At 34.9% G+C, this 24,546-nt stretch overlaps 1 protein-coding gene across 4 annotated transcripts; it reads right to left on the reverse strand.

Moving 5' to 3' along the window:
- Nucleotides 1–2,384: 2,384 nt before the first annotated feature.
- LOC132744182 (uncharacterized) lies at nt 2,385–17,659 on the reverse strand. 4 transcript variants are annotated; one of them, XM_060732803.1, is made up of 3 exons: nt 17,556–17,641; nt 15,839–15,960; nt 2,385–10,256 (listed from the first exon to the last, which is right to left on the reverse strand). In XM_060732803.1, the coding sequence occupies exon 3, from the start codon at nt 10,244–10,246 to the stop codon at nt 5,819–5,821; it is 4,428 nt and encodes a 1,475-aa protein (XP_060588786.1). In that variant the 5' UTR covers nt 10,247–10,256; nt 15,839–15,960; nt 17,556–17,641; the 3' UTR covers nt 2,385–5,818. The 4 variants fall into 4 exon arrangements, with proteins under 4 accessions (XP_060588786.1, XP_060588784.1, XP_060588785.1 ...); XM_060732801.1 differs by having other exon boundaries at nt 17,538–17,630; XM_060732802.1 differs by lacking the exon at nt 15,839–15,960 and having other exon boundaries at nt 17,538–17,659.
- Between the last annotated feature and the right edge of the window lie 6,887 nt (nt 17,660–24,546).

Below are 24,546 nucleotides of genomic sequence, written 5' to 3' on the forward strand. Positions count from 1 at the left end.
ATATACACATTTAAAAAGAGATAATTAAACATATCTTTTAAAATTTTCTCCATCCATCATGATTTCCTGGCATTTATTTTTTTAGATACTTCAATGAAAACCAATTGAATATTTATTTAGACATTTTTCTTTACACAAACAATTTTTGCATGCATTGAACATCACTGAATTCCATATAAATCGTGATATATTCAGAATCATTCTTTGATCAAGAAACTATTTCATTTGATAATAAAAATATAATGAAAATAAATGATGTATCTGAACCCCTTGTCAGCAAAAATAACTTCCCCATAACACCAGTATAGTACATGTCAGTCAAGTGTGACTACTTAACCCATAACATGCTTGAACTGAAATTTTTAGTGTCTGGCCTTTGCCACCAGTATAGAGCCAGGCCAGCCTGAACATCAATGCAGTCTTACCTGAGCCCCTATACAGTTGACAATATACAGCTGTTATATCAATTTATATATTTTGTTACTGAAATTCCTTAAATACATAATAGACTGTTCCAACTTCACAATGGACTGTTCCAATTTCACATTGAACTGTTTCAAATTCCAGTTTCAACTTCACAATAGACTATTCCAACTTCACAATGGACTGTTCCCAATTTCACAATGGTCTGTTCCAAAATTCACCCGTTCCAACTTCACAATGGACTGTTCCAATTTCACAATGGTCTGTTCCAAAATTCACAGTTCCAACTTCACAATGGACTGTTCCAATTTCACAATGAACTGTTACAAATTCCACAGTTCCAACTTCAAAATGGACTGTCCAATTTCACAATGGACTGTTCCCAATTTCACAATGGACTGTTCCAAAATTCACAGTTCTGACTTCACAATGGACTGTTCCACTTTTACAATGAACTGTTCTAAATTTCACAGTTCCGACTTCATAATGGACTGTTCCAATTTCACAATGAACTGTTCCAAATTTCACTGTTCCAACTTCACAATGAACTGTTCCAAATTCAGAGCAGAGCAAATCCATTACATACATTCAACAGGTTAAACTGATTGCTGCTTAATTTTTAATTTTTGACCTCTAAATCTCTCTTATTAATAAGAAAAGCTGCAAGTTCATTATACAAGTTATGCAAACAAATTACTAAAAAAAGTTTAGCTTATATTCTTTGTCGAGAAAAAGATGTGTTGTTTTGGTTAAATTTTCAAAATATAGGTATTCAGAAAAAGAAACTACCAAAAATCTTTTAATGATTTCATTTTTAACCGGATTATTATTTTCTTTAATGTTACTCAGAAAAAAGAACTTTCAAAAAACTTTATAACTTATATTGTTCTCAATAAAGAGATAAAAGTTATTGTTTTAGAACATTTTCAGAATTAGAATTTTATCAATTTCTTAGGAAAAGTAATGTAAAATCAACCAAAAATAAAAATGATGAGATAATAATTTTTGGAAATCAAATAAACATGAATTGTCTGAAGAAGATATGGACTCAAATATTCTATATAATAAACTTTCAAGTCGACCTGAGAAATCTTCAGGCACTCACATCAAATAAAATATTTCAAATAATTCAAAAGATACACATTTATGCAACAGAATTATGGTAACAAGATATGTTTGTAAAACATGTATGCCCCCTATCAGCAGCCAATTAGTCATGTGATAAGGTTATTATGCATGACTTCTGACCCAGTGATCAAACAATTAATAAGGGTTATCAAGTATCTACTGGTCATGACCTTAACCTTTGACCCCTTGACCCAAAACTCAATAGGGGTCATCTGCTGGTCACGACCAATCATCATACAAAGTTTGAAGTTCCTAGGCCTAAGCGTTTTTAGTTAATTGATCAGAAACCGTTTTTACCTACAAGGTCAATGTGACCTTGACCTTTGACCCCTTGACCCAAAAATCAATAGGTCATCTGCTGGTCATGACCAATCACCATACCAAGTTTGAAGTTCCTAGGCCTAAGGGTTCTTTAGTTATTGATCGGAAACCGTTTTAACATACAAGGTCAATGTGACCTTGACCTTTGACCCCAAAATCAATAGGGGTCATCTGCTGCTCATGACCAATCACCATGCCAAGTTTGAAGTTCCTAGGCCAAAGCGTTCTTTATTTATTGATCGGAAACCGTTTTTACTTACAATGTCAATGTGACCTTGACCTTTGACCCCAAAATCAATAGGGGTAATCTGCTGGTCATGACAAATCACTATTCTTAAGTTATTGATCAGAAACCGTTTTTACTTACAAGGTCAATGTGACCTTGACCTTTGACCCCTTGACCCAAAACTCAATAGGGGTCATCTGCTGGTCACGACCAATCATCATACAAAGTTTGAAGTTCCTAGGCCTAAGTGTTTTTAGTTAATTGATCGGAAACCGTTTTTACCTACAAGGTCAATGTGACCTTGACCTTTGACCCCTTGACCCCAAAATCAATAGGTCATCTGCTGGTCATGACCAATCACCATACCAAGTTTGAAGTTCCTAGGCCTAAGGGTTCTTAAGTTATTGATTGGAAAGCATTTTTATCTACAAGGTCAATGTGACCTTGCCCTTTGACCCCTTAACCCCAATATCAATAGGGGGTCATCTGCTGGTCATGACCAATCACCATACCAAGTTTGAAGTTCCTAGGCCTAAGGGTTCTTTAGTTATTGATCGGAAACCGTTTTTACCTAAGAGGTCAATGTGACCTTGACCTTTGACCCTTGACCCCAAAATCAATAGGGTCATCTACTGATCATGACCAATCACCATATCAAGTTTGAAGTCCCTAGGCCTAAGGGTTCTTTCGTTATTGATCGGAAACCGTTTTTACCTACAAGGTCAATGTGACCTTGACCTTTGACCCCTTAACCCCAAAATCAATAGGGGTCATCTGCTGGTCATGACCAATCACCATACCAAGTTTGAAGTTCCTAGGCCTAAGGGTTCTTTTGTTATTGATCAGAAACCATTTTTACCCAAGAGGTCAATGTGACCTTGACCTTTGACCCCTTGACCCCAAAATCAATAGGGGTCATCTACTGATCATGACCAATCACCATACCAAGTTTGAAGTTCCTAGGCCTTAAAGTTCTTTAGTTATTGATCGGAAACCGTTTTTCCTTACAAGGTCAATGTGACCTTGACCTTTGACCCCTTGACCCCAAAATCAATAGGGGTCAATCTACTGATCATGACCAATCACCATACCAAGTTTGAAGTTCCTAGGCCTTAAGGTTCTTTAGTTATTGATCGGAAACCGTTTTTGCTTACAAGGTCAATGTGACCTTTGACCCCTTGACCCCAAAATCAATAGGGGTCATCTACTGGTCATGACCAATCACCATACCAAGTTTGAAGTTCCTAGGCCTAAGGGTTCTTTAGTTATCACTCGGAAACCATTTGGTCTACGGACCGACGGACCGACAAGTGCAAAGCAATATACCCCCTTTTCTTTGAAATGGGGGCATAACAAAATAATTGATTATAGCTTATCAAAGAACTTGCATGTATTAACTTTACAATAAAGTATAACAATGTAACATACAGCCTTAAACTGAACACTAATACTTTGTTTATACTACATGTATGAAGTCTTTTCCAATTAAAAATCATCTTAAGAATACAGAACAAGAAATGTCTGCATAGGACACAGATGCCCCCCACACCACACTGTTTTGTCAGTCTACTGACGTACAGCAGGACAGTATGACACAGGGCAGACAAAGGAAATCCTCTACATGACTCCCCCTATCCCCTTGTGGTTGGGGCATAAAAACAACATCCAATGTTTACATCTTGATTTTTCATAATATTTAGTATTTCAAATCTCAATTTTATATTGTAAAGTATGCTTAAAAGACACAAAAAACAAGCAAAGCCCCAGATGCACGACTACACATACTGACCAATTGTCCTGTAAAGTTTCACGACTCTTTGTCAAAGATTTTTTTAGTTATGCAATAAACAATTTGAAAAATTACCAAGTCAAGGCAATAACTCTACAAATACTAAATAAATCAACAAGCTAACCCCAAGTGAATACACATGCTGACCAATTCCTGTAAATTTTCATGACTCCAGGTGAAATACTTTTTTGGGCTACACACGACACAAATTGACAATTGCATATTGATACCAAGTCAAGGGCAATAACTCTGGAAAAACAACTTCACATGCTTATCAAATTCCTGTAAAGTCCAAGTGAATACACATGCTGACCAATTCCTGTAAATTTTCGTGACTCCCCGTGAAATACTTTTTTTGGGCTACGCACGACACAAATTGACAATTTCAAACTGATACCAAGTCAAGGCAATAACTCTTGAAAAACAACTTCACATGCTTATCAAATTCCTGTAAAGTTTGTTGATTCTTGCTCAAGCACATTCAGAGGTACACATCACACATATTGGAACTATTTTTGTTAAGTCAAGGGCAATTACTCTACAAATTTTGAATAAATATACAAACAAAACCACCAGATGCATAACTACACATGCTGACCAATATTCCTGTAAAGTTTAATGGTTGTAAGTCCAATACTTTTTGGGCTATGTGCGACACAATTTAAAAATTGCGAAATATTTACCAAATCAAGGGCAATAAATCAACAAATACTGAATAAATGCACAAACAAACCCCCTAGGTGCACATGCCAACCAACATTCCTGTAAAGTTTTATTACTCCAGGTCAAAATAAATACTTTTTGGACGCTGCACGATGCAAATGTCAAATTAAGTCAAGGGCAATAACTCTGACAAATCTATATTTATACACACATAAAACCTTTGGTGCACAACTTCACATTCTGATCAAGATTCTGTAAAGTTTGTTGATTATTAGAGCTACATATGATAAAACATAGGAATGCACTCATAGGCGTACAGACAAGGGCAAATCTAACACCCTCAAGACAAGTGGGGGCATAATAATATCAGTACAATTTAAATTTAAATAACAAACAAAATAATCCAGTGTTTTTATAAGAAAAGACAAAAATGTTTGAACCATTATCTTATTATCTTCATTGGAATATATTCAAATGTATTCAAATGAGCTCAAGATGAACTTTTTAATATTAACAAGAACTGTCGGAGGACAGTAACACTCGACTATTCGAAAAAGTTGTCACAAGGGTGTTTTATTGAGTATATTAATGCATACCTATGAATACATAAAATTGTCCAAAAAGGTACAAAGGGTTGTTATTAAGATGTTTTATCAAGTAAATCACTGCTTTATTATTATGAATGCATAAAATTGTCCAAAAAAAGGCACAAACCCTTCAGTAGTTATGGAGATAACAGCTTACAAGCAAAAACTTAGCCATGAATTTCGAAGTTGAAAAAGGGGAGAAAAATCAGCCTAAATGCAAGATAGAAATATGGATCTTGGTTAGTGACCTACAATTATCACCCTAAATGCATATGTGAAGTTTTAAATAAATATCTTTGATAGTTATTGAGATATGTAAAATTGCATGTAAACATTAACCAAGAGACTAAGTAGAAAAGGGGAGATAAATCAGCCTAAATGCAAGATAGAATTATGGAACTTGGTCAGTGACATACAATTATGACCCTTCATGCATATGTGAAGTTTAAAATCAAAATCTCTGATAGTTATTGACATATGTAAAACTTACATGTAAACATTGACCAAGAATACCTTCAGTGGTTAATGAGATATTAAAAGTCACACAAAACATTAACCAAGTGGTAGGCTTAGGCTGGAGTAAGCAAGATAGACCCACTTAATTCTTCAAATGGTCTAGATAAAAATAATAATTCCTGCCAAAGGCAGTAAAAAAAGAAATTAAAAAATCTCATGTGTCATCTAAATTTCGCCTTCTTCCAATTCTGTGGACCGAGTCGAAGCACTCATTGACAAGCCACATAAAGCTGGTTGCCTTTTCAGGACAGTTGATTCATTTTGTTTCATACAGTTTTTATCAAATTCTTTGGCACCTTTTGAGGAAGAGCCTAAAATCTTTTTCTTGCAGTTTTCTAAAAATTTCTTATCCTCTAACACTTCCTTTTGTATTTCTTCTGAGCTTTTCCGTCTTGTTTTAATAGGTAATTGATAAGAAAATTCCTTTTCTGATAAATTTATTCCTTTGCTATGACTAGTACCTAATCTATCTGTTTGTAAAGGTTTTTCAAATTCTGATTTGCAGAAGCTTGTTTCAATGCACAGTTTGGTATCTTTATCAAAAGAACTAAAAGACTGTTGTTTAGGTTTTCCGAATATTTCATGATATTCCTTTGCAATGTCTCCATCACTGAGAGAGTCTTCATTGCCAATATTTTGAATTGTCACTGTCTCAGGTATTCTGGTCTTTTCGTGTGATTTACCTGAGAATTCTGACTTAAAAAAGTCTTTTGTTTTATAAATTTTTTTAAAAGATTCAACAGCAGTGTTATCACCTTCAGTTTTATGCCTTCTCCTTTCTTCATTATCAATACTGTGATGCCTTTTTGTAGTTTCTGACCTGTATGAATAGTCTCTGTAGGAGGTGCTCTCCTTACTTGTATGATGTCTATGCCTATGTTTCTGATTACTGCCATTTGTTTCTTTAGAATGGCTTCTTTTTCTACTTCTGTCTCGACTTCTTGATCTATCACTTTCCTTTGATTTCTCTTTACTTATACTTCTATTTGATGAAGTCTGGTTATAATGTTTTCTTTCCTCTTGTCTGTTATAACTGTATGAATGATGTGACACTCTGCTTTCTACAGAAGACCTAGAAGAAGACCTTTCCCTCTTTCGATATAATCTATATGGTTTCTTTTTATCTTTACTATCTTTTGGTACAGATATTTTTTCATGAAAAGACTTATCCAGCAGTGTGTCAATTTCACCATCTTCATAACTTGATATGTCAGAAAAATTTGCACTCACTATGTTGTTATTTCCAACTTTTCTAACCCTACCTTGAGAAGCATTTTTCTGGTTGTCTTTTTCAGATTTAGAATCATATTTTACTATGGCGCTTTTGTGTCTTTGTGATGTTTTGGACCTCTCACTTTCAAATACTTGTCCCTTGTCATCCTTTTTTATTTCTCCCTCTTCAGAATCGGAGTCTATCACAATTGGATCAATGTCTGGATTTCTTCCTAATGGTAACATTTTAACTTGCTCAGTTTTATTTTCTTCAATTTTACCTTTTGTGTTGTCGAACCCAGTTTGGGTTTTTACTGACTGCTTACTTGTTACTGCATTTGGGGCTCTGTCCTCCTTTGATTTTGTCTCTGATTTAATCATGGATGTTTTTAATTGAATTGGTTTTACTATTCCAACTGAAGGCTTATTTTCTTTCGATGTTTGCTTTTCAAGCAATGGCTTAACAACACCTACATTTATCCTCTTGTCGAATTTTTGTTCATTTGCTAAGAAACTTTTCTGTAGATCAATACAGTGCAATACAGAATTTCTGTCAACAGATTTTACACATCTTGATGTATCTGCTTCCTTTTGAGGTGTAATCAAAACCGGTATAGCTTTAGTTGCTACAGTTTCTGTTTTGTTAATAATGTTAACAAACGCGGTATTCAACGCCTTGTCCTGATTAGTTTCAACATTTTTGGCATCAGTATCTTGGCTTTTTACACTAGATTGACTTTTGTTATCGTGAACAATTTGATCACTCAAAGTTTCCTTTGCAATTTGCAATGTATCAACCAGAGACTTTGCTGCTTCACCTATCAGTATAATCTGAGAATCAACTGGAGACAATCTTTTCATCCTTGGATCTTTCTCATTTACTAAAGTTGCAAGACTTCCATCATTACTGCATTGAGCATCCCAATCAAGATGGAGAATTCTTTTAACCTTCTTTTCTCCATACAGTTCTACAGCAAAAGATGGTAAAGGTAATTTAATTTGACGTTTATTGTTCTCAAAAAATATATTAACCCTTGGATCTTTAGGGCGTTCTTGTCCATGTTTGCGAACAGTTGTTTTAGGTATGTGTCTGGGCTCGACCCCTCCTTTCAACAATGTCCTACCTTCAAAAAGATCTGTTTCCTGTTGACAGGACATACTTTTCTCACTTTGCACACTCTCCTGATCAGAATGACTTACATCAGGTTGAGAGGATTGGGCCTCCACTTCCGGAAGGAAAATATTCTTTGTCAACTTCATTTCACTCTCTTTCTGCAGCAATTTCAATAAAGATTTTAGTTTACTGCTATCTTCTTCAGTTTTCACAAGTGCAGAGCACTGTTCAACCAACAAAGCAAAGAGTTCATCATATTTTTCATTTGTCTGGTTGTCACCAGTTTGATCCGGATTATTTGTATTACTGCTATTTGTTCTTTCTGTGTAAAATCCAAACAATGAAGATTCTCCACTTTCAGAGGCAGAGGCTACCTGGCATCCACTTCTGGCTTTAGCGGCAAGGGCTTCTAAATTTAAACCAATCTGGTCATGCAAAGCAGCCTGGAATACTGACACTACCTGTTGATCACCACTTTGCAATGCCGCAATAAGATTTGCCATACCTGTATCCAACTCTTCATCACCAGTCTGTACACCTGAAAACCCTGCCATAGCCATTCCTTCATGACCTTCAAAGTTACCATGCTGGACTTGATATTCATCTGGAAGTCTTTCATCACCTGGGGAATTGTCATAAACAGTACCATGGAAAACATCAGCTTCATTAAATACAATGGGTGCTACAGGATTAAAACTGCTTTCAACTGAAGGTATATCTTCTGCTGTTTCATTGAACTGAAAGTCATGCTTTTCTCTATTATTAGATATAGTTTCATCTTTTATTACTTTTACAGCCTTTTGTTTTTCTGTTGGCACAGGAGGTAGCAATTCATCTAAAGGAAAACTAAATGTAGGTTTTATTTTCAATGTCTTTACTTTTGCTGGTCCTTTTTTTGATTGGGAAACCAAACTACTTTTCAACTGATCTTTGTTTATCTTTTGTGCTACTTTTATACCTTTTGTTTCTATTTTTGGCTCACTTTTCTTACTTTGAACCTTTTCCTGATCACATTTTGGTGATGCATCAATTTCTGTAGAACTAGCTGTAATATGTTTCTCCTTTTTGTGAGATTTAGCCTCTGTCAAGATTGTGGGTGACACTTTTTCTAAACTGGCAGACAGCATTTTGCTATTTTCATGATCATACATGTCACTTAACTCTTCTGAACAAGTGTCTGCATGCACAGCTGGAGTTTGAGCATTAGCTTCTTTTCTTAAGTCAAATTCAATTTCATTGTCATTATCTATTTCAATATTCTGGTTGTTTCTTGAAATTTCTTTTGGAACAGTATCATTGCCTCCTGTTTCTTTAACATCTGCTATCAAAGAGTGCTGTGTTTCTTGTTGAACGGTGTCTTTTGTTTCTCTTTCAATTCTTAGGCATTTTTCCATTCCATCTATATATTTGACATTGTCATTTCTATGTCCAATATTGTCATCTCTAAGAATATCTTGTTTGGTATTTGATGCAGTCTTTTGAGCAATAGAAATGGATAGTTCATCTTTAGCTTTTATGTCAATGTTGTTGTCAAGCAATGCGTTTTGCCCATCATCCTTTTCAACATGAGATGTATCAATTTCACTGCAATTATTATTAACTTCTTCACCTGCATCTGGTATGGATTCATCCACATTATGAACTGATTTCAAGGTTGTTACCTTCTCCGTAACAGGCCCAGAAAATTCAGTTACAGCATCATTTTTAAACGAGTATGCATTTCCTAAATCATTGTAATGTATCTTGTTTTCAGGGTCTATATCAATTTGTGTCTCAACAAATTTGTTATCTTTTTTAACTGCAACATTCACATTCTCATCAAATAAATCAAATTCATTTTCATTCCGTTCCACAATAAGATCATCATTGACTGCCAAGTTTTTATTATATTGATCAATGCTATTTTTCAAATACTCCAAAGGCAAACTATTATTAGTCTGTGGAACATTATCAGAAAGAGAAACTTGATTTTCATGGTTGCCACTCAGGTTTCTGCAATTCTGTAGAACTTTTTGGAAATGTTCCATCCAATCTGCAGGCATATCAAGAACTTCATCATCACTTTCTTCTGTATCTTCTTCCTCAATATTTTGAGTTATTTTGTTTTTAAAATTAGCAATAAATGACAGGGGTGGTGTGTCAGAATAACTAAAAGTACTGAATGACCTTTTTGGAAATAAGCTATCATCAGAGAAGTCTGTTTCACTCTCAGCACTGTCCACAGCAACAGCCTTGTTACGACTAAACCTTTCACTCAAAGAAATCATCTTTGCTTTCCTGAAGAAAATAATGCAACAAGATTTTAATAAATTTACACAGAAATAAGAGGACTGCTTAAAAGTATTAAGTAAATCATAACAGAAAAACTTTAAAGTCATCTAAAATAATTATTTCAGCTAAAGAAGTCAATGGATTTATAGAAATTGCAAAAACTAGTTGCATATGTTTGATACAAAAATGCTAAACAAAAAAATCTTAAGCTGCGGTCTCACTTACTCCCGGCAGAGCCCAGGACCATCCCGGTAAGTTACTGGGATGATCCGGGGTGAAATTATTGTTGCTGTCACACTTACCCTGGCAGCACTACGGTAATTCCCAACTAACCACCCAGAATGTGCTCCTGACCATCCAGGCAGAGCCCAGGTGAAGCTACGGTTTATGCTGGTGCTTCCCCAGTCATTCCCGGATGACGCCGGAAGAACCCTAGTTGACTCAGGCAGAGCCCCGGTCGATCCAGACAGAGCCCTGGCAGAGCCCAGGACAATCCAGGCAGAGTCCCGGTAGAACCCCGGTGGATTGATGAAAAAAATTTTATAACTCAAATATTTTAAATATCTGGCAAAAATTCAGAAGGGGTTTTCTAAATTTCCCCCCCGAAATTTTTAAAAGGGGGGATTAAAAAAGTGAAAAAATTGCAAAAAGTCGTGATTCTTTTTAAATGAACCCGGGTTTTCCGGGCTCTACCGGGGGTCAAACCCTAGCTCCATCCAAACTTCGGGGCTCTGCCGGCATTCACCGGGGCTCTGCCAGCATTCACCGGGGCTCTACCCTAGCACTACCGGCTATATTATGCCCCGGATCATCCCCGGTTTGTGCCGGCAGAGCTACGGTGCTTCCCAGGTGTAACCCCGGTCATTCCAGGCAGAGCTAAGGATGAAGCCGGCAAAGCTATACTTCCCGGATCATCCAGGACCACCCCCTTGATATTTAAATATTCAATTCCATCCGGGGTCGAATGCCGGATGTTCCTAGATCATCCTGGACGTTGCCGGCAGAGTTACAGATGTACTCCGGTTGTTCCCAGATCACCCCAGACGTCTACCAGGGCTCTGCCGGGATGTTAGTGAGACTGTAGCTTTAATATTTGTAATTGTGCAGTAAATGACAAATGTCACAAAAAATTGATAGCCATTTTTATTTTGGTATGTATGTATTATTATTATATATGAACTAATAGCCATTTTTATTTTGGTATGTATGTATTATCATTATATATGAACTAGAACTCCCCTAGTCAGATGTGACGCCTTGTGAACAGTATAGTTATCACTTAGGCATTTTCTTCTTAAATATAGGTTATTTATAAACACTGCTAAAGGGCAATAACTCAAAAAAATAAGAAGTGCAGAGTACCGGTTCTTAAGCACTGCACTTCTGCTTAATGAGATCTATCATCCTATTAAGTTTCAAGTCAATAGCTTTTATAATTTATGAGAAATGGCCCAGACAAAAATAAAGTATGAAAATTAACAAAGGGTAATAACTCAAAAAATTAGAAGTACAGAGTACCGGATCTTGTGCACCGCACTTCTTCTTAATGAGATCTATCATCCTATGAAGTTTCAAGTCCATAGCTTTTATAGTTTAGGATAAATGGCCACGAGTAGCAGTTTAGGCCACAGTGCAAAGTACCGGTTCTTGTGCACTGCACTTTACGTCATTGAAAAAGCATGCATATTAAGTTTGGAGTCAATCAGACTTATAGTGACTGAGTTATGCTATTGACAAGCCTTAGGGGACGCTGATGCCGACAACAACGTCGACGACAAAATGTAACCCCTATATGTCGCCTTTTCAAGGTGACACAATAATCAGCACTTGCATGAATAACTTGATAAACAAGACTGCATTTGTGAAAAATGCTATGCCATTGCATTAATATGTACAACACTAAAAATTAATAGTAGTGTAGGAACAGATTTTTTTTTCTATACAATTGAACTTTGCCTGCATAATGCAGTTGAATCTAGTGAATTTGGTGGTCAAAGTCATATTTCACACAGCCTAAATTTCATGACTGTACATCATAGGATACGACAGTTAGTCACTTTGTCAAAATCTAGGTCAGCTGATATCAGAGTTCATTTTGCATCTTAATCTATTTACTAGCTGTACATCAAAGGACAAGAAAGTAAGTCAATCATCAAAATCCAGGTAGGTGATATCAAAGTTCAATTTTACATATAAAACTACATGTACATGGTCCAAATTCTATAGCTGTACATCAAAGCACAAGAAAGTAGGTCACATGTCAAAAGGTCAGCTGATATTAAAATTCAAATTTTACATCTCAAACTGTGTACATGGTCCAAATTTCATGGCTGTACATCAAAGGACAAGAAAGTAGGTCACTATCCCCTTGGGCAGGGAAAAATTTCGACCCAAGGGTTTTTTTAATTCAAACTAGAACTGCCACTATCATGGGGTGAATACCCCCGCATACCACTTTGTCAGAATCAACAGTGGCCATATAGAGCTCAAGGACAACCTCCATGTCAAATCTGAGGTTACTAAGCCAGTAAATTGCTAAGTTATGTATTCTACATGCTTCAAATGTGAAAATGTCAAAAACAATACACTGCAGACAGGCATTCTTAAGCTATTGAGGGGAAAAGCTTTGTTTTGTCAAGGTCCCTGTGACCTTGACCTTTGACCCAGTGATCTCAAAATCAATAGGGGTCACCTTATGGTCATGATCAACATCTGTGCCAAATACGAAGACTGTGAGTCAAAGGTTTCTTAAGTTAATGGGTGGACAAACTTTTTTAGTCAAGGCTCCTGTGACCTTGACCTTTGACCCAGTGACCTAAAAATCAATAGGGGTCACCTATTAATCATGACTAACCTCCATGCCAAATATGAAGACTGTGAGTCAAAGGAATCTTAAGTTATTGGGCAGACAAACTTTTTGAAGTCAAAGTCCCTGTGACCTTAACCTTTGAATCCAGTGACCTCAAAATCAAAAGGGGTCATCTACTAATCATGACTAACCTCCATGCCAAATATGAAGACTGTAGGTCAAAGGAATCTTAAGTTAATGGGCAGACAAGCTTTTTATAGTCAAGGCCCCTGTGACCTTGACCTTTGACCTGGTGACCTCAAAGTCAATAGGGGTCATCTACTAATCATGACTAACCTCCATGCCAAATATGAAGACTGTGGGTCAAAGGAATCTAAAGTTATTGGGCGGACAAGCTTTTTGAAGTCAAGGCCCCTGTGACCTTGACCTTTGACCTGGTGACCTCAAAATCAATAGGGGTCATCTACTAATCATGACTAACCTCCATGCCAAATATGAAGACTGTAGGTCAAAGGCATCTTAAGTTATTGGGCGGACAAGCTTTTTGAAGTCAAGGCCTCTGTGACCTTGACCTTTGACCTCAAAGTCAATAGGGGTCTTCTACTAATCATGACTAACCTCAATGTCAAATATGAAGACTATGGGTCAAAGCAATCTTAAGTTATTGGGCGGACAAGCTTTTTGAAGTCAATGCCCCCGTGACCTTGACCTGGTGACCTCAAAATCAATAGGGCTCATCTACTAATCATGACTAACCTCCATGCCAAATATGAAAACTGTAGGTCAAAGGCATCTTAAGTAATTGGACGGACAAGCTTTTTGAAGTCAAGGTCCCTGTGACCTTGACCTTTGATATTGTGACCTCAAAATCAATAGGGGTCATCTACTAATCATGACTAACCTCCATGCCAAATATGAAGACTGAAGGTCAAAGGCATCTTAAGTTATTGGGCGGACAAGCTTTTTGAAGTCAAGGTCCCTGTGACCTTGACCTTTGACCTGGTGACCTCAAAATCAATAGGGGTCATCTACTAATCATGACTAATCTCCATGCTAAATATGAAGACTGTTGGTCAAAGGAATCTTAAGTTATTGGTCGGACAAGAAAAAAACCGCCGGACGGCCGGACGGACAAGCTGATTCCAGTATACCCCCTTACAACTTTGCTGTACGGGGGTATAACAATCTTGATACAGGTCCACCAGACAATGTTTCATGTCAAATATCTAAGCTGTAGCTTTCTCCTATTCAGGAAACGTTTAAGTTCTGCTCTACTTTATGTACATAACGAAAATCAATGACCCCCTGGTTGAGACAAATTTTGACCCCAGGGCTATTATTTGAACAATCTTGGAAGACTTTAAGGTCAAGTACACAATGTTCCATGCGAAAAAATCTAACCTCTAGCCTTTGAAAATTCAGAGAAGAAGATTTATAGAATTTAAATGTATAAGGAAAAACCTTTGACCCCCTGGGCAGGGCCAATTTTGACACCAGGGGCAAAAGATGAGCAATTTTGGTAGAGGACCTAAAGATGATATTATATACCAAATATTAAAGCTCTAAGCCTTGTACCTTCAGACAAGTAAATTTTTTAAAGTTTTTCCTATAATATTATGTACACAATGACCTCCAGGGTGAAACCAATTTTGACCTTAGAGCTATAATTTGAAAAATTTCGGTAGAAGTCCAATACATAATGTTTCATGCAAAATATCTAACCTCTAGCCTTATCAATTCAGAGCAGAAGATTTTTCAAGTTTTAACTATATACATATAAGAAAATCCTATCACAGCCGGGCAGGAACACTAGGGGGGAAATTTGAACGACTTTGGTAGAGGACCTGTATGTGATATTATATACTATAAATTATATATCAAAGCTCTAAGCCTTGTACCTTAAGACAAGAGATTTTTTAAGTTTTTATAATATGTACAAAGTGAAAATCAATGACCTCCGGGGTGGAGCCAAATTTGACACCTGGGCTATAATTTGAACAATCTTGATAGAGGTCTACCAGACAATACCTTAGCTCTAAGCCATGTGGGTCTTTACAAGAAGATTTTTTAAATCTATTATTGTAATTCCTTTTGGTTGCCATGGCAACTAGATTTCTGCATGGAATCAAATTCTTTGAACAATTTTGGAAGCCCTTCACCTAAGGATCAATCCAGTTTGGTTGAAATTGACTAGTGGTTTTTGAGAAGATTTTTTAAGTTCACTATATAACACACACACAGGTGAATTGCTATAATATGCCACTGCATTGCAGATGCTGCGGTGGCATAAAAATCTTTGAGGTTGAATCAATGCAACCAGTATGAACCATGATAGACACCCAGGCACATCTTCATCTATCTTTGTTTATTCTCATTAATTTAAACATTTTAAACTTTAGGGGCAACTGTCTGAGTCATTAACTTTGTTTTAATTTCCATGTGAATTAAAGGTCCTATGAGATGCAACAAACATGTCTAATTCATCTTTTTTAGCGAGTCGGTAATTTTTATTTGCTTCCTTTGAGAATTACACATCTTTTAATAACTTTATCTATTCTTTAAAAATGTGGATTTAATTAACGGAAAATTTCTTGCATTTATCTTTTTTTAAGAATTTTATTTTTAGTCTTATACTTCTTGTGTTAATTACGGACTTAAATTGACAATTAAAGACCCTCACTATCTGAGCAAAGTTACTGTCATGTGACAGTGACCATGAATAGTTTACTGTAGCACATTTTAAAATTGCTTTACTTTTCATAGAGAAGAAATGGTCAACCTGTCAAGCAATTTTTAGCATGTCACATTGTTGCCTTTTGCTGAAAAATTCCTAACCATGCACATTTCAATTCTGTCTTTTGATTTATTGCTTTTCTTACATTTGTTCCAAATACATGCAAACTGAAAAAAATAAAATAATATATCATGACTGTTCTAGAAAGAAATTTTATAGAGTTAAAATCATTATAAGACACGGGCTAATATGACTATGTTTTTTGTTTGTTTGTTTGGTTTGTTTGTTTTTGTGTTTTTTTTGGGGTGGGGTGGGATAATATTGTTCATGAATAAAATCATAAAACACTTTTAAGTTTGAAGGAAATATGGGTTCTTTACATAAAATGCACCAAACGCACATTGAAATTCAAGACAATAAAAAATCCAGTTTTGAGCCCCGAAAACCAGCTGAAAATCCAGTTTTGGCCAATTTCATTTGTCACATGTATGTATTGAATTTGAAGGTATTACATTTTCTTCTTCTTTACATCCAATTTCAAACATTCTTTTTCCAAACAACAAATTTAAACATAAAAAGTTGACAAATTGCATTACATATAATTTTAACACTAGCAGGTAAAGTATGTGTATCTACTGGTTGGGGACCACCAAAACCGGACAACCACCAAACCCGAATGGCCCAGAAAATGCCTGATTTATCTGTTTTCTTTGTTCACTGGTTGTCGATTTATCAGACACTTTATTATCAACAATAAATACATGTTTCTTCTACAATTAAGTAATTAATTTTATTTCAACTTTCGTAAATGGTAATATTTAAATTCTGTTTCAAGAATGTTGACATTGAAAATTTGGATATCAAGAGTGCCATACCTGACCTCTTTTACTAGCCATAATCATTTGCAGAGTAAATAGAATATCCAAAACTTCTGCATTTGCTACTGAAATATTTTATATCATGTTAAAAATAAAAAATCAAAACACCCCAGCTTTTATTGAATTAAATCAATGCCATGTACATATCTGTCCGGACACATGGTACTGTAGTGTGGACAATTTAGGTAATTTTGATACCATCATTGATGGGCCTCATATGTAAATGTCAACATAAGCACAAATAAACTAGTATATATGTTAGATAGGTGAAGAACCTAGCTGTACTGGTCAAATGTTCAGATCTCTAGCTTTAAAATCATGAAATCTGTATGGAAGTGTTCAAAAAGTGTCTGGTTGATGGTCCCTGACCAGTACAGAAAAATTTACCAAACTATTTACATTTTTTTTTTAAATTATGCTTTTCATAATTTTGTTTCAATACAAATTTTATTGGCAATAGCAACAACAAAAGGTGTATCAAGGTTTGATATGTTCAATATTCCATCTCTATTATTGTTTGCAAGTATTAAATTCTTTGTTATTTGAAATTATTTTCAGTGCAGTCAATTAAAGCATTTTAATACCGGTATGCAGGATTTTGAGACCTGTAAATTAGAAGTAAAAATATCTCAAAACGACGTCATATTTATAGGACTACTGTAAACCCTGATAATTGATGTAGGATTATGTTGGTATCGTAATTCTTTTTATTCATCTAAAATGTTTTGAAACCAGCATCCAGTGTTTGACAGTGACAATGTTCACGTCATGCATTTAGTTAAGTTCAGAATAATCAACATGTCATAGAGACCTGGCTGCATGCTATAGATTAGACAAATGTACACAATTGTTTGGAAAAAACATACTCATATAACTATACACACTTTCTTGACATGTCAATATTTATGCATTGTTTTCAAAAGATCTGCTCTAAACTTTGTGAACTTTTTCGTTTCCTGCAAGCCTCGTTGTGGGTATTACGGGAAATCTATTAGCCAATCAGAACGCAGACATAAATAATCACGGAGAGCAGTTGTTACTCGTTGGATCAACTGACGGTCACGCTTCGAATGAGCGCAAAATATCAAACTTTTGTAGCCCTAATATCCATTCAGTCTTGTCCACAAAAATAGATCCCAAACGATACTTTAAAGACCATTTGCATATATAATGCAATAATGTCCTTCTTAAGTTTTCAGTTTCATCTGTAATGACCAGGCAATAGGATGTAAAGTACTAAATGTAGTTTTTTAACCTTTACAGCTAATTTCTCAGAACTTTTGTATCTATAGGCAGCCCGCTTTTGGCATTTTTATTTATAGATAGCGAAAATGACGAGTGATAAGTGTCATGCATACAGAGAGGTTATTGAATGAGTGTAGGTTCAATTTATTTTATTGAACAAGTTAAATAAAACTATATTTCTCGCGCCTGTGGCGACCATGATATCATTTATTCAACGAGTTCAACAAGTTATAAATATCGAAGCTACACAAATATAATATTATTTTATTAAACGCAGGAGTTTACTGTAAAGTAAAAATAAACCTTTTTAAAGACCCTTTCGTTCAATTATGAATATACCACGAAGAGAGTTACTTATGCATAGATTAATTCAATATCAAGACAATAAGAAGAAATATAAAAAGAATGCAAAGTATGCAAAATTTAAACAAAGTTTACCGTACGGAAATCAAGTTATGGCCACTTTTCTGAACTCAATCTAGGATGTTTTGAGGGCCATTTTTTAGAAATGAGGAACCTTTAAATAATCTGCAATAACATTCTAATGAAAAATGTTTTCCCATTATTTTTTGGTAAGAAACAAATAGTACCATTGCAGCTAACAATCCACATAAGAAATTATGGTTTCTACTTAAAATTTATGAAATCTGTATAAAAATGTTACCCTACCCCACCCATTTTTACCACGTTTCTGACCATTTTTCTACTTAGGGAGTCTAATTTAAAAAATTCTTAAAATTTACCCAAATGAGTGCCTGTTTTCAAAGTTTCCCTAAATTTTTAAAAAAGTATATTGGTTGATCTTGTAAAATATGAAATACTTTTACTGTCTAGTTTTGATTATATTACACTTTGAAAATATTAGGTACCTGCACCATATCTATTACTAGATTTAGCATAATTTAGCCAACAAATACCTATATAAATTAAAAAATCAAAATTAATCACTTTTTTCTTTCCAAATAGGACATGAGAGATACATAAATAATGTTTAAAGAAAAAAAGGAAGAAAAAAAAGTTGACCCTTCTGGGGATTGAACCCATGGCCCTCATTTTCAATGTAGTTAACAGTAGTTCACTCTTCAACAAAGCGGAGGTAATGCTTTAGGATGCTAATACCTTAAATAGTTATTTTCTTATGCATACATTAATTATTCAATATAAAGACAATAAAAAGAAATACAAAAAGACAAATTGAGATCCATTCTTGCTACGGGGTAAAACAGCGGAATTTCAAAGTGAATATATTTATTATGCTTGTGTAAACAGTATATTTTAGTGTATGAAATTGATAAAAACCAACATCAAACTTGTTTTGATTATTTGTTTAATAGAAAATAAAGACGGAAGAAGCAATGTTTCAGTAAACCTCTTTTAGATCTTGATATAATTCTGAACATGCTGAAATAAGCACTTATTTTGAAAGTCATTTAAATGCTGGATGCCAAAGAGAAGCCTTTTATCAATACTCACAAAATTGGCATCTGCTTCAAAATTGGTATTATGAGTTGGTTAGTGGTAGCGGTGTTTGACACACAACTGTTAGATATTACAGCAACTTTTCTTTTCATTTTCTTTTCTCATATACAATGTATCATTTTAACCTTTAAATATTAAAATTTAAGATTACTTAATGTTTTTGTACTTTGATATAAATCTTTACTTTACGCAACTGATGATAAACAGTTGCCAGGGAGAGCCCCGATGATGTTGCGAAAACATTTGGCCCAGCCCTTTTGTAAATCGTGCAGAAATATCTATGTAAAAATGATATTTATTTATATGAGCCGCGTCATGACAAAACCAACATAATGGGTTTGCGACCAGCATGGATCCAGACCAGCCTGCGCATCCGCGCAGTCTGATCAGGATCCATGCTGTTCGCTAAGTAGAGAAACTGATAGCGAACAGCATGGATCCTGATCAGACTGCGTGGATGCGCAGGCTGGTCTGGATCCATGCTGGTCGCAAACCCATTATGTTGGTTTTGTCATGACGCGGCTCATATATGCAATAAAATATTAAACAGTGTATGAAGTGTATGAAATTCCATAATTTAATGAAACATATATATTTAACTGATGGCAGATTTAATCAACATACAAATTTATCTTGAAAGTAAAAGAACATATGAATGGATATTACTATTTGTTTACATGTTTAGTTTCTTAGCGTAGGTTAGACCGAAATGCCGTATCCGTTCTGTGTATTCATACGTGTCCGAGGTCCTTATCTGAAGGGCCGAAAAGTTGCGATTGGAATTTACCCCACCATATTTATTTTAGCAAGACTACTTGGTTAAATTTATTGTTGTTTTAATAACGAAAAGGTCAGAGTTGACCGGAGTACGGCGAAAAAAACCGGACAGTTTTCCCGCTTTACACATTACAGGTCACGTGATCATTTGAGCACAGAAAAAGACCAGTTTAGAAGGGAACGTCACACGGCGAAGATGGAAAATTGATTTTGCAGGTGTTTTAATATTGCGTCATTTGATTTTTTCAGGTATGTACAGTACTGCAAGTAGAAGAAGAAGAAGAAAAATAGAAGAGCCTGTTTAGAATGGAGCGTTGCACGGCGAGGATGGATCGAAGAAATGGCGTGCAGGTGTGTTGATATTTTACAACTTTATTGTGTCATTTGATTTTTTCATTAGCCTATCGTATTGAATGCCTTTGTTATATGACTGTTTATTTTTATTTTGATGATTTGTATATATAATTCATTAATTGCTCCTGATAATTGAGACACCTGGCCGTTTTATTACCCCGCCCCACATGATTTGCTAGTTATCGTGTTGATGAAATATGGTTTATGCTTAATTTGACGATCTCGATTGGCCAGTCTGACCAGCCGCGTGACATAACATACTTCGCACGACTTGACATACTTCGGCGTTTTTTGTTTATTTTTTTTTATTGTTTATTGACAAACTCTCCTGCCGCGTTCTGATTATTAATACATGTATTTTGTGCATGTCAAACAGTTTTATTTATAAATATATAAAAGGATGTATGTTTAAAAAAATGTGTATACAAAATTTGTATGAAAATTGGTATAAAAAATGGATATAAAAATGTTTCTGGTCGCTCTGTGATATATGTTTAATGCATAATGAGTATTAAATGCAAAAAAAGGAGTGGAAAAAAATCGCAAACAATAGTTTAACTGTAAACATGTCAAAGAAGGTTTTTTAAATATGTAAAATAATGAGTTTCAAAAAATGTGTATAAGACTGTGTATGAAATGTGTATTAAAAATGGTATAAAGAATGGGTGTTTAAAATTGGGGATAAAAATTATGTATAAAAATGGGTATAAAAGATGGGTATAAAAATTGTTTCTAGTCGACAGTTTCTAGTATGAGTGGAAAAAAGTGGTAATTCTATTGGAGAAATCCTATTAAACTTAATTGTCAAAGGTTTTTTATAAATATGCAAAAAAATTGTTTTAAAAATGTGTATGAATAATTTGTATGAAATGGGTATCATAAAAGGTATCATAAAAGGGTATTAAAATGTATCTGGTCTCTCAGCCTCAGGTTGACTGCTTCAAAAAGCCTGTTAAATATGTCAAAGAATGTTTTTTAAATATTTAAAATAGCGAGTTTAAAAAAAAAAATGTGTATAAAACTTGTGTATAAAACATGGGTATCATAAAAAGGTATAAAAATCTGGTCTCTCTGCCACAGGTTGGCTGGGGGTCTGTACTCTCAACGTAAAAAGATGTTAAAAAAAATGGGTATCATAAAAAGTAAAAAAAATCTGGTCTCTCAGCCACAGTATAATTGGCTGGGGGTCCACTACTCTCAATGTAAAAACATGTATAAAACATGGGTATCATAAAAAGGTATAAAAAAATCTGGTCTCTCAGCCACAGTATAATTGGCTTGGGGTCCGTACTCTTAACGATCGGTATCATAAAAAGGTATAAAAAAAATCTGGTCTCTCAGCCACATGTTGGCTGGGGGTCCACTACTCTCAATGTAAAAACATGTATATAAAATGGGTTTCATAAAAAGGTATTAAGGAAATCTGGTCTCTCAGCCACAGTATAATTGGCTGGGGTCCGTACTCTCAACGTAAAAACATGTATAAAACATGGGTATCATAAAAAGGTATATAAAGATCTGGTCTCTTAGCCACAGTATAATTGGCTGAGGGTCCGTACTCTCAACGTAAAAACATGTATAAAACATGGGTATCATAAAAAGGTATATAAAGATCTGGTCTCTGAGCCACAGTATAATTGGCTGAGGGTCCGTACTCTCAACGTAAAAACATGTATAAAACATGGGTATCATAAAAAGGTATATAAAGATCTGGTCTCTCAGTCACAGTATAATTGGCTGGGGGTCCACTACTCTCAACGTTAAAACATGTATAAAAAATGGGTATCATAAAAAGGTATTAAGGAAATCTGGTCTCTCAGCCACAGTATAATTGGCTAGGGTCTGTACTCTCAACGTAAAAGCATGTATAAATCAAAGCACTGAATGTACTGATGGGGAGGCTATGAGAGAATGTTTTAGACTTATAGTTTCTTTTCTTTTTGCTTAAAATATGCTACCAAAATAAAAAGATATGCACATTGCGCTATTTATCCTTACTGTTGTGTTCAACCATTCATATATATGGTTAATGTGGTTGACTATTCATTTTGTTAATATTCCAGAACATTTAATTGAGGTCTACATTCGGACTGTTAATCATGCAAATTTTGAAAAACCTAAACTGTCAATAATAAATGACATACCAGCAAGTATGACGACTGTTCATTATCAGATAACAATAACATTTTACAACTGACGGTTCCTTATCAAAATATTCTAGGACTGTTCATCATAAATACTTTATGTCATTTTAATATTATTGAATGATAATAACAACTGCAAGTGATGCAACATTTTTATTGAACATAAAAATTATACACGTTTAGATGTACCATAATGGAGATCAATAAGATACTGTCTGGTGATGAGTATTAATATTCATGCTCTACGGACAGAAGGTTGTCTTCTCCAGAAGCAAATCTCGAATAAAATCACGTTTCAGAAAATTAATCCCATTTCATTACTGACGGCGTCGGATAATATTAAAGCTAAATATTTCTTGATAAAATACATCTCTGCAAAGCTTATTCAAAACTGAATCAACCTAAGTGAAAATTGATCAGGAAGTTATATCTTCTTTTTTTACCGCCAACACTCAACCAACTTATGGTAGTTAATCGATAGATTCTACGTGTATTTTTAAACCTCAGTAGCTTGAAATATATACTGCGGAAAATCTGTTGTTAACAGGGTGTGCGGTTATTACGTAGGGTTTTCCCTGTCGACCATTTCCCGCAAATAGATGAGAACATCGAAGCCGTCAGTGCTATGAATGGTGTTATAAATGGCGTGTTTTGGAAGTTTTTTGTTGAAACTTCTCCAAATACCTCCAGAGGCGTGCACGTCGCGGAGAAGGCACACGGAAGGTCATAGTCAAGTCATCATAAGTACCAGAGGTGATTGGTTGACCTGTCGTGACTTACTCTGGAGGTTTGGCGCTAATAGATGCCGTTTTTTGTTGTCGTCAGTCAGAAAGTTGATGCCTTGACGGTATTGTCGTCTCCTTTACCACCAAAGAACGAAGAATGGGCTTCCAGGAAGAATCTGCTTGAAAAAGACGTCCCAGATGCTATAATCTCGGACATATGGTTATTCCGGCGCCGAGTATAAATAAACTTAAAACACACACACTTTTGTTGAAAACAAAACAACAACACATTTTCTGTAGTAATTTTTCAAGTGTTGTAAAATGAATAAGAAATTCCTCTTATGCCGCCCATTATTTTTAGAACACAACCATAAAAGTTCTTTTTTTTTATTTTTCAAATAAACATTAATCACTTCAGCGCGCGCAAATATCGGTTTCAAATTAAAGTTTCGTAAGATATGTTAATGACTTCCCGATGCTCGACTGTAAGTAATTTGTATATGTATGCGGTTTTTTTTGTTTTGTTTTTTTTGTTTTTTTGTTTTTGTTTTTTAATTAAAGCTTCTTATTCTTTAATATTTTTTATGTATCTCATAATCTGTATTGAAAATTTGAATTTTATTACACATGGACTATCAAATTATGATGTATGCCCTAGAATTGAATAAACTTTCTAATTACACAATACGGGGTCATACTGATCTTTGCGTCTTTCTCTGAAATAACTATTTCCTTGTTAAAACATATTTGACCACATATTTCTATCAATTAACTGTTCACTTTACTTCCGATTTTGTTGTACGGAAACACATTTTCTATTTGTGTTTTCTAATCAATACGAATCTATAATCAGTTTAATGGGATCACCACCGGGTAAACGACTACTAGGTACTTTGGTCATGTTTTTTACCACAAATATTTGAATGTTTCTATTGGGATTAAAATGAGCATAGTTAACTAAACAACTGTTTGTATAAATTCCTGACCTGTCTAATTCTAATTATGAGATTAGTGAATATATAAGACTTTCACTACAAAATATTCCTAAACAAAAGAGCACATGTTTAAATTTATTCCTATACAAATAAAAGATCAGAGTAGGGATCTGTCAATTGCCAAAGATACTTTTATGTTAAAAGTTTGATTAATGA

This window comes from Ruditapes philippinarum, unplaced genomic scaffold (genome assembly GCF_026571515.1).
Source record: "Ruditapes philippinarum isolate M1 unplaced genomic scaffold, ASM2657151v2 ctg2420_1_1_1_1, whole genome shotgun sequence".
Lineage (NCBI taxonomy): Eukaryota > Metazoa > Mollusca > Bivalvia > Venerida > Veneridae > Ruditapes > Ruditapes philippinarum.